The 16,691-nt window shown below is 36.9% G+C and overlaps 1 protein-coding gene across 4 annotated transcripts in view; it reads right to left on the bottom strand.

Moving 5' to 3' along the window:
• LOC131505037 (protein argonaute-3) overlaps positions 1–16,691 on the bottom strand; it is a 118,659-nt gene that overhangs the window by 37,947 nt on the left and 64,021 nt on the right. For all 4 annotated transcript variants that reach the window (XM_058718088.1, XM_058718087.1, XM_058718089.1 and 1 more), the window contains 4 exons: positions 7,827–7,961; positions 3,431–3,518; positions 3,155–3,302; positions 2,181–2,300 (listed from right to left, as the gene is read on the bottom strand). In XM_058718088.1, the coding sequence (XP_058574071.1) occupies positions 2,181–2,300; positions 3,155–3,302; positions 3,431–3,518; positions 7,827–7,961 (491 nt within the window). The remainder of the gene's footprint in view (positions 1–2,180; positions 2,301–3,154; positions 3,303–3,430; positions 3,519–7,826; positions 7,962–16,691) is intronic.

A 16,691-nucleotide genomic window follows, 5' to 3' on the forward strand; every position in this document is an offset into this window, starting at 1 on the left:
CTCAGTGTAGAGGTCATATAAGGTTACAAAATGAAGGCAGTATTCAAGTGTTTGAGTAACAATCCATTAAAAAAAAAAAACTATATAATTTAAATATGTAAAAAAAAAAATCTTCCCACAATAAACAGAAGAGTTGTTTTCTAAATTAGGCACTAATGCTTCTTCAAGCTTAAATGCCATTCATTTCTGGTGTGTTTCAGTGTACCTTCATAGTAAAGTTGCAAAGAATAACAACTACTATAAATAAAAACTTGCTATGTGATGTGCTTGGTGTTAAGTTGTATAATTAATTCCCACAATAAACGTATACCTATAAACGTAGGTCTTTTGTAACTTTTATAATCTTTACGAAGGATAAACCTAAAGCTTAGTTCAGGTAAGTGACTGGCCTAGAACCATATAGCTAAGCAAGTGACCTAGAATCTGAAACCATGTATGTTCTAATTCTAGAATTCCTATTCTCAATCACTGCACTAGTCTTTCAGATGGTATAATTGTAATTTTTTTTAATGTTTATTTTTGAGAGAGAGAGAGAGACAGACAGACAGAACCCAAGCAGGGGAGGGACAGAAAGAGAGGGAGACACAGAATCCAAAGCAGGCTCCAGGCTCCGAGCTGTCAGCACAGAGACTGATGTGGGGCTCGAACTCATGAACCATGAGATCATGACCTGAGCTGAAGTCAGATGCTTAACTGACTGAGCCACCCAGGTGCCTCATAGATGGTATAATTATAATAATACAATAATGGTAACAGTAAGTAAGCACAGAAGATGGACCCCAGAGCTGTTAGATTCCAAAGCTTGTACTTTAACCACTGTATGATATTCTCTCTTTGGATAGAAAAGCTGAAATAAATGAGTTATAAGTAGTTATTGAGATTTCACAGAGACAGTGAGAAGTTCTAGCCTCTTAAAGGCTTTAAAACCCTGTCATAGATCATAAAAAAAATCCATTATGAGAACAAATCTGTATTTTCCTAATTAAGTATCGTGTAATAGCTTTTATTTGCTCTTTTTTTTTTTTTAATTTTTTTTTTCAACATTTTTTATTTATTTTTGGGACAGAGAGAGACAGAGCATGAACGGGGGAGGGGCAGAGAGAGAGGGAGACACAGAATCGGAAACAGGCTCCAGGCTCCGAGCCATCAGCCCAGAGCCTGACGCGGGGCTCGAACTCACGGACCGCGAGATTGTGACCAGGCTGAAGTCGGACGCTTAACCGACTGCGCCACCCAGGCGCCCCTGCTCTTTATAAAACTATACAGGAATTTCCCATAATTGGCTCACAAAATGAAAAGGCCAGTTTTTAACTTTTTTATAACAATCTTCATTATTACCTAAAGCAATATTCCTATTTCCAGACTTTTTCCTCTTCACTTACATAATTTAAATGGCATTCAAGAAGAGAATAAGAGAAGATCCAGGTTCCTTTTATTTTTCATTTTGCATTATCCCATCAGTTTTATAAAGTGGTACTGCTACTTTCCTTCTCTTCCACTCACAACAACGATATAGCTTAGAGACCCTACATAGTTGGAGCAGTCTTGTATTTCTTTCTTTCTTTCTTTTTTAAAAATTTACTTATTTTGAGAGAGAGAGAATGAGTGGAGGAATGGCAGAGAGAGGGGGGACAGAAGATCCAAAGTGGGCTCTGTGCTGACAGCAGGGAGCCCAATGTGGGGCTCGAACTCACAAACCATGAGATCATGACCTGAACCAAAGTCAGACAGTTAACCAACTGAGCCACCCAGGCACCCCAGTCTTGTATTTCTTTATTCATCCTATACAGCTGCCAGTCTGATACTGGGTACTAAGCAATTCTACTGATGGTTAAGACTCACAACTGCTAGTCATAATACCTTGATTTTTCTTCCTTCTCCTTTACTAGGTGGGAGGTAGTAAAGTTCCAGTTCACTAAACTGAAACATTGGTTCCGAGAGAATCTGCTCTAGATCTACAATTAAAGAGCTTGGGGTTAAATTAGAAGGATCTAACCCTTCTCATAGAACCCATTAAGGTTTACCCCTAGAACACCAATGAATGACTTCCATGATCGCTTTTAATTCTGATAGTCCATGAAATGGTAATAAGTAAGGTATGAGCTGATAAGGACATGGCTCTTCAGTAGTAGCTCATCCTAACATGTTTTAAATTCACATTTCTAGGGTCAAGTACTAACCAATCTGCTGATCTCCTCTTGTCTATCTGGCGCAGATCTTGCTGTTGCTTTGATCATAGTGGAAGTCTGATTGTCCGTTAGCTTCTTGATACATCGTTGCCCGGCCACGATATTACAGACCTACAAACGGAAAAAAGTTTTGTACTAGATGCATATATCTTTTTTTAACTCTCATTGGTAATTACATGTGAAATTAAAATTTCTTAAAATGTGTTTATTATGTTTGAGAAAGAGAGAGAGCATGAGCAAGGGAAGGGCAGAGACAGAGACAGAGAGAGAGAGAGGGAGGTAGGGAGACAGAGGATCCCAAGCTGTGCTGACATCAGAGAGCCTGATATGGGGCTCAAACTCATGAACCATGAGATCATGAGCTGAGTTGAAATCAAGAGTCAGACACTTAACCAAGTGAGTCACCCAGGCACCCCTAAACTGCTTCTTTTTAATATGTTAAGAAATAGTAAACAATACTGCTTTATAGTATGATTATAACAGGGTAAAATGTACACTCGATAAAAAGGCTGAAAAGAAGTGTACCAAAATGTTAACAATGGTTACTTTAATTTTTTTTTTTTCAACGTTTTTTATTTATTTTTGGGACAGAGAGAGACAAAGCATGAACGGGGCAGGGGCAGAGAGAGAGGGAGACACAGAATCGGAAACAGGCTCCAGGCTCCGAGCCATCAGCCCAGAGCCTGACGCGGGGCTCGAACTCACGGACTGCGAGATCGTGACCTGGCTGAAGTCGGACGCTTAACCGACTGCGCCACCCAGGCGCCCCAACAATGGTTACTTTAGAGCGGTAAGGATTTGTGGATGAAATTTTCCATATTATTTCATTACTAAAATTTTAAAATAAAATTTAAAACAGTTCAATCTCCAAAATAAATGCGAGAGTCTGAAGTAAGTTATATGCCATAAAAACCCCAACAGAATGATGAACAAGAGAATATTAAGAAACAGCCTAAACACATTACTTCTAGTGGCAGGTAGGTATGTTTCTGTTCCTGCCCCACTTGCAGACAAGGAAGGTGTGGGTACTTCAGCTGAAGAGTATACTTTTCTCTGAAATACTGTGCTACTGTTCTCTCCACAGTTTGGCCATTTTCTAACTGTAAAGGAAAGCTGGAGAAAAAAAAAAAGGTACACATTAACAACTCTCATCTCATTATGGTGAGCAAAACTTCCAATCCACTATCTACAGCAAGCTGCCTCATATCATCTCTGCTCTGACAAACACCAGCTTTTCTTACGTTTGATGACTGGCAGGCCTTCTTGTTACATTACAAACACGGTATTTCCGTCTCATTGTTCCACAATGAGTCACTTCAACCTTCAGACCTGTTCCCAACAAGAAAAACTGAGGTTATAGAACTGTCACATGTCAAATATTTATAAAGCCTGTTCACTACAGAAAATCTCAAATTCTAAACAGACAGAAAATTTGTGATACAGGCAATGTGAAATTAACATTTTATAAATAACATTGCTAGTAATGATTACAATCATGATATATCTATCTCCAAATATTTTCCCTATCCTATCAAGATCTACACACTAAAAAACAGAATCATAAAAGTTGCAAAGCCTATAGAGCAAGGGACAAAGTTCTCCATCAATTAAAAAAAAACAAAACAACCTGTTTATAATAAATTTAGGTATTTATTGCTGGGAGAGGGAATGAGAAATGAAAGAAGAGCTATAACAATTCTCATCATACTCCACAATTTTCAAAGTATGTGATATGTGAATAGTCTAGTCATCAAACAGTGACTGAAGTTTAGAATTTAATAAATCTCAGAAGGAAGTCCTTCAAAGATTTTTAAAGTAGGAAGCAGAAAATTCCAGGCCCTTTAACAGAGGCAGAGTGACAATTTAGTTGAAGTATAGTATAGTGACACAACTCTCTTATTACTATTAGAAATTAGATGCAACCAAACAATTCTTAGAGCAGGTGACCCTGCCTTCTTATGGAATCACTGATCCCTTTGAGAATCTGATGAAAGCGGTAAACTCTCAGAAAATTGCATATACACATAGATGTTCTGGATCCTTGCAATCCATCTATGGACCATAGGAGTATGAAGATCCCAGACCTGCTTTACAAAGTGAAGCAATGGTCTTTTAAACCACTGGTAAAATCTTTGGGATTAATTTTCTTAAGCAGTACTGTCCAACAGAACTTTCTGAAATGATAGAATGTTCTACATCTGTGCTAATATGTAATCACTAGCAATATGTGTTATGGAGTACATGAAATGTGGCTAGTGTGACTAAGAAAGTGAAAACTTAATTTCATTAATTTAAGTAGCTACATGTGGGTAGTGGTACCATATTTGCCAGTGCAATCTTGGAGCTACTTAGATAGAAAAGAGTAACAAATTGATACAGTTGCTGCTGCTTACAGATAAGCAACTCCATTACTATGGCTTAGACTCCAAAGGCAGAAAATCTAAAAAGGGGCAGATGAAGGACAACTTTTAGTTTCCTGATAGTATTTATGGTTATTATTTTTGCATTTTTCCCCTGTTATATTTGTGATTCCTATTGTGCAGTGGTTCTCAACCACAGGCAATTTTGCTCTCCAGAGAACATTTGGTAATGTCTGGAGACAATTTTAACTGTCATGACTGGGAGGTGCTATGGGCATTTACTGGATGCTAGATTTAGGGATTCTTGGATCCAGGGATGAGGCTAAATATCCTACAATGGACGGGACAGCACTACTTCCCACCCCAGACCACAATAAAGAATTATCCAGCCCCAAATATTAATAGTGGCAAGGTTGAGAAACCCTGAAACAGTGTAATTTATTTTCCTATGTAATCACTAACTGCAGTACCAAACACAAAGTTCATTCACAGTAATATTTTCTTCTGATTTATCAGCACAAATTAAGATGTTAAATGCATATAACGTCAACTGTACCAGATTGGTATGGATTTTTCTTGAGAAGTACTCCTAATTGAATCAGTGATATAAATAGTTTTTATTAGTAATTACTATTGTAAGACTAAATTTCAGATCAATTAGAGTATAAAACACGCTTCTATATTATAAAGGAAACGAGAAAATAAAGTACTATCAAGTGAAGGCCTTATAAGAAGGAAATGTGAAGTAAGCAATATGAAGTAACAATATGAAATAAGCAGGATGTAAAAATATTGTTTAGGGAGAAAACACAAAAATTATAAAATTTTTTCTGTTATCCATACCACCTAGCCATTTGTTTTCAAGTCTTCCCCCTGAATTAAAGAAGTTATTAGTAATATTCTAATAGCCTACTAAATAAGTTTATACCAAAAATAAATTGGTTCTTTTATAAACATATGGTACTTTTACTACGTACACTTCCTCTAATATTTCTGTTAAACCATCATGAATAATTATACAAAGGAACAACCCTAAAGTTACTATTGAATATTTATGAAAAAGTTCAACTGGAACTAATGAATATACTAAATAAATCTATTCGTTACAGCACAGTGTGTATCACTATTTAACAGTTACCATCAAATTCCTTTATGCTGGCTAAAAAATTAAGCCCAAATATATGGCACAGAACATAGAACTTTGATTCTGCTGAGTTTCCATGGTGGGTTACATGATGTATGTTAAAGAGCCTTCTTAAAAAATAATAAAAATAAGAAGAAAGCCTTTTTGAATTTGAATGGAGAAAAAAAATCATCAGTTGATCAAGTAGATCCAACTCAGATTTTTCTACCCCAAATCCAGGGTCATAGGTGCCTAAGGATTAGACCGAACCCAGGGCTTAGCAAAAAGTTGAAATCAAAAAAAAAAATGGACTAGATAATTCTCTGCCCAGGTCCCTCCCGAAACCCTCCATCCAACCAAAAAAAAAAAAAAAAAAAAAAAAAAAAAAAAATTTGGCTTTAATAAATCAAATATTTAACCTATAAACTTGGCTTTACCTTCACTCTAACATCAACTTTATAATGCTTTCTAGTCATTTTTTCAGTCATTTCTTTGGGCCCCTGAGCAGTTGAAGTTAAGATCGAGTCCATGCTCTTCGGGCAGCAGTTGAATCCTTGTTCTGTACATCTTGTATTTTCTGTGATAGAGTGGTGATATGAGTTGATTGCATAGTTACCGCAAAATAATGTAAGTGACTTCATGATATCAGAGGTGGTAACTAAGCAGCAACTCCACTGGAAACCATGGTATTTTGATGATCAGACATTAATGGTGGGTAATGCACTAACCTCTCGACAATGCTAACAGTGCAGTTAATACGGATTATGAAAGGACAATGATATGGTTGCAATACACTAATATATAACACTTTGTTATTTTGGCATTTAGATAACTTGAGATAAATAGACGCTCATTTTCAAAGCAGGAAGAACTTTCCTTTTAATGTTTTATTACATTGACACTCTCTCTCTCCCCTGGGTACTGAATGGCAAATAATGAATGATTACTGGAGCAAGCAGAATGCACTGAGGTATTCTAACTGATTCAGGGAACTGAAAGATGTTCAGTGAACACTGAAACAGTTCAATGTTTCATTCAAACCAGAAGCTGGAAAATTATCTACAACAGTCAAAATCTTAAAATACAAACAAAACAAAACAAACTATTTCTGACTATGTAAGATTTAACACTTACAAATGGAATTTATACTACTCATTCTAATTAGAGAATATCTAATTTTTCTTCTTGCCTAAATAATAAAAAACTAAATACAGTGGAGTCACATCTTTTTATTTTTTACGTAATCTCTATACCCAACGTGGGACTCGAACTCACAACTTCAAGATCAAGAGTTACAAGTTCAACTAAGTCAGCCAGGTGCCCCCCAGTGGAGTCACATGTTACATGAGGATTAAGTTCTAAGTTATGAACAAGGCAAGAATTTTATACAATCAAAATTACTCGTGAAAAATACCTTCAATCGCTAATAAAGTACACTGTCAATAGGTTTGCATATAAAACTATAAATGTATATTTAAATGTACATAGAAATGTACATTTAGATAAAGATAAATTACACACAAATTTTAGAACACTATTAAATTTTTTCTTTTTCTCTCCAGAAGACCTTATAGAGATGAATTTATGTTAGTAAAATATACATAGGATGCAACACCACTGTACAAATTTTAGCTCTAAATAAAATAGGCAAGATCAGTGATCAACTGTATAATGTACATGAAATAATGGAAGTTCCAATTCTAAAATAACACATGAAACAGGCTAGCTAGCCCCATATCCATAAAGTTTCAAAGGAATAAAATATTCTATCATTTCAGAAAAATAAGGAGGTCATTATATTAGAATATATAAAAATAATGACTCCAGTTCTGCCCTAACAATGTTTTTGGAATAAGTTTCCTACTTTTAACAGTATTATAGAAGCATTTTCCCATGAGATACTCTTACACTTTTAGCTAGCAATGCAAAGTATTAATAAAATATTAGCTGGTATCAATATTAATTTCATTACTCGCCATTTCTTTCATTCAAACAATTATCTAAGATGTAATGGTAATGAATTTAATGTAACATTTCATAATCTATATTTTTACAGATGATGTTACACGAACAGACTTTAAACATTTTTTCAATAAAAGTTTGTTATATTCATGCATTTTATACTTAAGTTGTTCCAAATACTAATTAATTCACCTTTTATCTCTTTGGTGAATTTTACCCGATGAGAATCAGTCAGAGGTCTTGGTTGCTCATCAATATTATGAATGTCAAGAACTTCACACATGAATTGAATTACAGGTTGTGCTTTGTAGAAGGCAGTGGCAGAAACTAAGAAAAACACAAATGGTACAAATTAATGTTTCTGTAAAAAAATTCAGAAATTTGTTCTGTTTCCATGATAATTAACTAATTATAAAGTTATAATTATCCTTTATGCATACTTATGTATATAAAAAAGCATTTCTGAATCAAGCACTTTCAATTTGATGGCTGTCTGACTAGGAGACAGGCATAAGAACAGAAAAGCCAAGTCCTATAGTTTTTATTATTTTTCTTCATGGGTAACTGAATAAAACCTTTCTCTGCTACATGTATAGAAATATTCTGGGTATGAGACAAGGCCTGTAAGGGGACACATGCCAGAGCTCCTTAGCAGAGGAAAAGGTTAGGTATTTTTTTTTTTTTTAACTTTTATCAGGTTATTGTTTTTAATGTTTATTTTTGAGAGAGTGAGAGACAGAGCATGAGTGGGAGAGGGGCTGAGAGCAAGGGAGACACAGAATCTGAAGCAGGCTCCAGGCTGAGCTATCAGCACAGAGCCTGATGCAGGACTTGGACCCAAGAACCACGAGATCATGACTTGAGCTGAAGTTGTACGCTTAACCGACTGAGCCACACATACGCTCCTAAACAAAGCTTTCTGTGCCACCCTGGCCTGTTTATTCTAGTGAAAGCTTTTCCTGTCTTGCACAGATTTGAGAAGACAGTGTTATTAAATGATACTGGTACTAATCCAAATTACAGGAAGTAATAAGTAAAGAGCATTTGCCCGATGTGATCTAGCTACAGTTGGTAGTTTACTAACAGTCAACCAGCATGACTTCTTAATCTTGGGCTTCAGAACTAGAAGAGCTTCACCAATAGTTAGTACATCACCATCACTCATTTCTTTTCTTTTTTAATGTTTTATTTAAAAAAATGTTTTTACTGTTTATTTATTTTTGAGAGACAGAGACAGAGCACGAGCAGGGGAGGAGCAGAGAGAGAGGGAGACACAGAATCCGAAACAGGCTCCAGGCTCTGAGCTGTCAGCACAGAGCCTGACACGGGGCTCGAACTCACAAACTGTGAGATCATGACCTGAGCCAAAGCTGGACGCTCAACCAATTGAGCCACCCAGGCACCCCAAGAATTTCCTTAATTTGATAAAAATTATCTACCAAAAACCTATGGCAAATTCAGGGGCACTTGGGCTCAGTCAGTTAAGCATCTGACTCCTGATTTTGGCTCAGGTCATGATCCCAGGGTCCTGGGATGGAGCTCTGCCTCAGGCTCCTCACTGAATATGGAGCCTGCCCAGGATTTATTTATCTACCTCTCTCTTTTTTTTTCTTTATCTCTCTCTCCCTTCCTTCCTCTCTTTCTCTCTCTCTCTCTCCCCCCCATCCTACCTCCCTCCAACTGCTCTGCTCCCCTGCTCACGCTTTCTTTCTCTAAAATAATTTTTAAAAATTCATATTAAAAAACATCTATGGTAAATTCAACTTCATTTACTAGGAAGTTCTAGCTAGCACAGTATTGCAAGTTAGAGAAATAACGGGTAAAAAGACTAGAAAGGGAAAAAATTATTCACAGTATGACTACACAGAAAACCCAATAAAATCTACAGATAAATTATAGAATTAATGAGAGTTCAGCAAGATTGCTAGACTTAAGATCAATATATGAAAAGAAATTATTCTTCTACATTGGCAACCAAATTAAAATGTAATTTAGCAAAATACATGTTAAAATTACAACAAAAAACAGTAGGACTTGGGATGAAACCCAAACAAAATATGTATAAGATCTAGAGAAGTAGGGGTGTCTGAGTGGCTCAGTCAGTTAAGCGTCCGACTTCAGCTCAGGCCATGATCTCATTCATGAGTTTGAGCCCCGCGTCGGGCTCTGTGCAGACAGCTCAGAGCCTGGAGCCTGCTTTGGATTCTGTGTCTCATTCTCTCTCTGTCTCTCAAAAATAAAAAATAAAAATGTAAAAACAAAAAAAGGTCTAGAGAAGTAAAGGGTATCTTTACTATTGAAAGATACTACAGAAGATCTAAATAAATGGAGTAATATACCCTATTTGTATAAATTATTCCCATATTAATCTGCAAATTCAGAGTAATTTCAATCAAAATACCTATCACCTGGACCTCTGGAAATTAAGAAACTAATCCTGAAACTAACACAAAAGGGCAATAAAACAAGAATATTTATAAAAAAAATTTTTTTTTTTCAGAGAGAGAGTATGCAAGCAGGGGTGAGGAGCAGAAGGAGAGAGGGGCTCAAGCAGGCTCCATGCTCAGTACAGAACCCAATGAGGGGCTGAATCCCACAACTCTGGGATCATGACCTGAGCTGAAATCAAGAGTCAGATGCTTAACACACTGAGCCACCCAGGTGACCTTAGCCAAGACAATTTTTAAGTCTAAGGTCTGCCCTATCATTTATCAAGATTTGTTATAATCTTATTCAAGTTGAGAGACTATGGGGATAGACACACAACCAGCAGAACAGATTTGAAAGCCTACCTCACACAATATACAAAAACAAATTACTATGCAGAGAATAAATATGAAAAAAAAAACATTTAGAAGAAAATATAGAATATCTTTTTTAAAAAATGTTTTATTTTGGGTGGGGGGGAACAGAGAAACAGGGAGAGAAAGAATCCCAAATAGGCTCTGTGCTGTCAATGTGGAGCCCAACAAGGGGCTCGATCTCATGAACTCTGAGATCATGATCTGAGCCGAAACCCACAGTCAGATGCTTTATCCAGTGAGCCCCTCAGGCACCCCTAGAATATCTTTATAATCTTGGTGGTAAGGAAGAATTTCTTAACAAGATATAAAAACTATAAACTATTGGGGCGCCTGGGTGGCGCAGTCGGTTAAGCGTCCGACTTCAGCCAGGTCACGATCTCGCGGTCCGTGAGTTCGAGTCCCGCGTCAGGCTCTGGGCTGATGGCTCGGAGCCTGGAGCCTGCTTCCGATTCTGTGTCTCCCTCTCTCTCTGCCCCTCCCCCGTTCATGCTCTGTCTCTCTCTGTCCCAAAAATAAATTAAAAAAAAAAACGTTGAAAAAAAAAAAAACTATAAACTATTGAAATCATAAGAATTTCTTTCTCTCTCTCTCTCTCTCTCTCTCTCTCTCTCTCTCTCTCGAGCACAAGCAGGGGAGAGTGGCAGAGGGAGAGAGAATCTTAAGTGGGCTCCATGCTCAGTGCGGAGTCCAACATGGGGCTCAATCCCATGACCCTAGCATCATGACCTGAGCTGAAATTAAGAGTCAGATGCTCAACCAACACACCCATAAGAATTTCTTAAAATATGTAAACTATAAATCATTAAAACTATAAGGGGGAAAAAAAAAACTGTGGAAGAAAACTGTAAGAAATGCACCCATAAACAAAGCAAAACAACAAAAACCACCCAAAACAGCAGCAAAATGAGGCTATAGATTGGTAGAGGACATGTGTAACACCTATAACAAATAATCAGTATTTAAAAAAAATTTTTTTTTAATGTTTATTTTTGTTGAAGGAGAGAGAGAGAGCATGAGTGGGGGAGGAACAGAAAGAGAGAGGGAGACACAGAATTCGAAGCAGGCTCCAGGCTCTGAGCCATTAAGCACAGAGCCTGATGTGGGGCTCGAACCCACAAACCGTGAGATCATGACCTGAGCCGAAGCCGGATGCTCAACCGACTGAACCACCCAGGCACCCCACAAATAATTAGTATTGAAATATGTAATGAGTTCCTATAATCAAGATACAACAATAAATGTGGCAAATGACATGAGCTAGCATTACATAAAAGAGAAATCTAAATGTTGAAACCCATAAATTTTCATGATTTTATGTGTAATTAAGGAAATACATATAACAATATTGAGCTATCATTTTACACCAGTCAAGATGGGCAAAGAATTTTAAGACCTGTAACACAAACTGACAACAAGCCAATGGAAGAATGAATGCTCTCATGCAGACTGGAGGGATATAAACTGATACAATGACGAGAGCAAATAGTAATGTATAGTAAGTTTGAAGATATGCTTACGTTTCCATCCAGCAGTGCCACTATGTTGAAATACATACTCTAGAGAAATTCCCTATATGCCAGAGGAGGCATGAGTAAGAATGCTTATTGTAGCATTGTTTTTAATAGTAAAACCAAAATATCCATCAACAGATGGATAAATCTGCAGTGTGTGCACATAATTAAAATGGACTAGCCAGGTATTAGAATTCAGATCAATAAAATTAGAAATCAAGTACAGATATTATTGAGAGGACTTTGGTGGAAAATGAGATATTATCTACTACTTAGATTGCCAGTATCTAGATATATATAATCTACAACTAAGGAAAAAAAATCACCAAAAGAGACTATGTCTAGAATACCAGTAGGATAGTCTTCCAATTCATCAACATTCATCTCCAAATTTATTAAGGACATTTAAATTTCAGTAAGGTTTTGTAATACACTCTACAACTCTAATGTATCTTTATATAGATTGATAAATGATAAATTTTTTTTTGCTGATAGAAATACATCCTTTAATTCCTGTCACTGATTGTTTGTTGCACATTGATTTTTCCAAGCTATGTTTATTTTCTTCTTTTCATGCATAGCAGTGTTTGAATAATAAAACAAGGACAAGGTTTAAAATAAAATAGACATAGATTTTGATCCTAGGTCCAACATTTACTGATTATGACTTCTCTGAATTTCTATTTGTTCAGTTGTAAATTTAGAATACCTACTACTCATAGCATTAGTGTGGGGATTCAATGCAAAGTACCTACTTGTACGCAGACCATAATAGGAACTCAACAGAGCTTCTTTTTTCATTTCTTTTAAAAATTTTTTTAAAAATGTTTATTCATTGAGAGAGAGAGAGGGAGAGGGAGAAGGAGAAAGAGGGAAAGAGCGTGTGGGGGGAGGGGCAAAGAGCTAGAGACACAGAATCTGAAGCAGGCTCCAGGCTCCGAGCTGTCAGCACAGAGCCCAATGTCGGATCAAACCCACAAACTGTGAGATCAAGACCTGAGCTGAAGTCCATCACTCAACAGACTGAGCCACCCAGGCATCCCTCTTTTTTCATTTCTGAAGAACTGTTCATTCATGTCATTTGTTCACTGATCTAGTGAGGTCTTAATTCTAGGCAAAATCACTTTGTTAATGTAAACTAACTCCTTAAAGAGGTCTTATAGGAGAATGTTCCATTAAGAAGGAATTAGAGGGGCGCCTGGGTGGCGCAGTCGGTTAAGCGTCCGACTTCAGCCAGGTCATGATCTCGCGGTCCGTGAGTTCGAGCCCCGCGTCAGGCTCTGGGCTGATGGCTCGGAGCCTGGAGCCTGTTTCCGATTCTGTGTCTCCCTCTCTCTCTGCCCCTCCCCCGTTCATGCTTTGTCTCTCTCTGTCCCAAAAATAAATAAAAAACGTTGAAAAAAAAATTTTAAGAAGGAATTAGAATTTTTTAAAAATGTTTACTTATTTTTTTGAGAGAGAGAGAGAGAGAGAGAGAGAGAGAGTGCGGGGAGGGGAGGGGCAGAGAGAGAGGGAGACACAGAATGTGAAGCAGGCTCCAGGCTCTGAGCTGTCAGCACAGAGCCCTACGCAGGGCTAGAACTCACCAACCAGGAAGTCACGACCTGAGCCGAAGCTGGATGCTTAATGGACTGAGCCACCCAGGTGCCCTTAGAATTTTTTTTTTTTCAGAAAGGGGGGGGGGGAGAGATGGGGGGGAAGAGAGAGAGAGAGAGAGAGAGAGAGGGAGAGAGAGAGAGAGAGAGGGAGAGAGAGAGAGAGACTGACTGCACACATGCATCAGAAGAGGAGGGGCAAAGGACCCAAAGTGGGCTCTGCATTGTCAGCAGACAGCCCCATATGCAGGGCTGGAACTAAGGAATAATGAGATGATGACCTGAGCCAAAGTCGGACCCTTAATGGTCTAAGCCACTCAGGTGCCCCAAGAAGGGGTTAGAATTCTTAAGTTTGCTTTTCACTATGTCAAAAGACATGGCAGAAAATAACAGATAAGAAAAAAGAAAGAAGTGCTTGCCATATTTAAAATAACTATGACTATGAAATAAGTCCAGGTCCAAATGAATAGTATAAAATAGAACAGTAAATAACATTGGAAGCTCGTAATCACAATTATACCTTAATGTACACATACTACCTCCTGAGAGGTTACATGGTATGGATGTTATCTGCTTCAGTTTTATAGGCTTACTCCCATGGCTCTGAAAGTATGAGAACAGAGATTAAGACTACTTATTACACAATGAATGTCTTTTTATGGTTATAATCAGGGAGCACTTTAGAGGCCATGTTAAATATCCTTGAAAATCCTATTATCACCTGGCAAGATATTATTAACATAGCATCCAGGAGATATTGATAGATTAAAGAATTGTTTAGATTGTTTAGAATTGTTTAGATTGTTAAAGATTTTTCTATTTTTAATATAAAATATCACATATTTAGTAAAGTATATAAAATATGAATATTACTGAGAGTATTATACAATAAATATATACAGAACCAGCAATGGATCAACAACTAAATATTGCCAGTATCTTAGCAACCTCTTTCTTAGCCCCTTCCCAATCCTAACTTCCTCTCTCTCCTTCAAAGGTAATCAAAGTCCTGGCTCATGGTAATCACTTCCTTTTCTTTAAATACACAACATAAGTACAGATTCAAAAACAGTTTAGTTTTCCTGGTTCTTGAACTTTATATAACTGGAAACATAAAGCATGTAATCCCTTTGAGACTGTTGCTAAGGATGGTCTCTAGCTCATATATATTAAATGTAAGTAGTTTCTTCATTTTCACTGCACTAACACTCTGGTAAAAAAATACAGTTACCTATTCTAATGTTGGACATTTGTGTTGGCATTTTCCTTTGGTTACTGTAAGGTTATGAAAATTCCTATAGTTGGTCTTATTGATGCACATACACATATAAATTTCTCTGGTAGAAAAGGCTCCATCTAAAAGTAGAATTGCTGAGTCATGAAGGATCTGTATCTCTAATTTTCCTAGATAATGCCAACTCTTCCAAAATGGTTTTAACAACTGACCTTCTCATGAGCAATGTATAAGTCATTTTTGTGCTAATTTCTCACTGTTAGTACTGTCAGACTTGAATTTTAGCCTTTCTGGTGGGTTATGTAGGAATACTTTACTTTTAGAAAAGGATTTTCAGGCTTACATATAATAAAATGCATTTTAAGTGTAAAGTTCAATGATTTTGACAAATGTATATATCTATGCTACTACAACCCCAATTAAGAAGGAAAATTTCTATCACCCCAGAAAGTACTTTCCTGCCTCTATGTAATTAGTTTCTCCCACATCTGCCCTCGGCAAACACTTATAGTATTCTTTCACAATAGATTAACTGGTTATAAAATTACATATAAATGTAATTATACTGTATATACCATTTTGAGTTTGTTCTTTTGCACATTTTAATTGAGATTCATTCATACTACTGTATAAATTAATAGTTCTTTTTAATTGCTGGGTAGTATTTCCTTGTATGAATAGATCAAAATTTGTTTCTCCATTCACCTGTTCTTGGATATTTGGGTTATTTCCTGTTTCTAGTTATTATGAATAAACAAATATACGCACATAAATCTTTGTATGACCTCTTTTTTCTTTTGTCTTGGGGAAAGGCCTAGGAATAAAATTGGTGGGTCATAAAGGCAGAAAATGTTTAACTTTAAAATATGCCAAAATATTTTTCAAAGTGGTTGTACAATTTACACCTACCATTTCCAGTTGCTTCACACCGTGACACTGGTATTGACAGTCTTTTTTTTTTTTAATGGTGGAATTTTTAAAGTTTTTATTTATTTTGACAGACAGACAGAGAGAGAGAGAGAGACAGGCAGGCAGGCAGGCAGGCAGAGAGAGAATCCCAAACAGGCTCCATGCTGTCAGTACAGAGCCTGATGTGGGGCTGAAACGCACAAACCATGAGATCATGACCTTAGTCAGATGCTTAAACCAACTGAGTTACCCAGGTGCCCTGGTATTGCCAGTCATTTTAATTTAGCCCATACAGTGGGTGTGAAGTAATTACCTCATTGTGGTTATTTGCCTTTCTTAGATGAGCAATGATGTTTAGCATCTTTTCAAGTGTTTACTTGCCATTCACATACATCTTTTATGAAGTGTCTGCTTTTGACCACATTTTAAAAATTGTCTGGTATAAGTTTTTAATATTCTGGACACAAGTCTTTTATTTAGATAGATGTTTTGCAAATAGTTTCTCCCAGCAGTGCCTACTTTTTCATCTTAAGTGTTTTGAAAAGAGGGTTTTCATTCAGATGAAGTTTCCAGTATATTAAAAAATGTTTTGGGGTGCCTGGGTGGCTCAGTCGCTTAAGTGTCCAATTCTTAATTTTGGCTCAGGTAACGATCTTTCGGTTCGTGGGATGGAGCCCCACGTCAGGATATATGCTGATAACATGGAGCCTGCCTGGGATTTTGTCTCCCTTGCTCTGCCCCTCCCCTGCTCACGATCTCTCTCTCAAAATAAATAAACTGAAAAAATAGATCTTTCACTCCAAGGACATGAATATTTTTCCTGTTTTCTTAGAAATTTCCCAGTTTTAGCTTTGTGGATTAATTTTTGAGTATGGTGTGAAGTAGGGGTTATGTTTATTTTTTTCATACACATATCCAGTTGTTCTGGCATCACTCATTAAGACTATCCTTTCGGGGAACCTGGGTGGTTCAGTTGGTTGAGCACCGACTCTTGATTTTGGCTC

This window comes from Neofelis nebulosa, chromosome 2 (assembly GCF_028018385.1).
Source record: "Neofelis nebulosa isolate mNeoNeb1 chromosome 2, mNeoNeb1.pri, whole genome shotgun sequence".
Taxonomy (NCBI): Eukaryota; Metazoa; Chordata; class Mammalia; order Carnivora; family Felidae; genus Neofelis; species Neofelis nebulosa.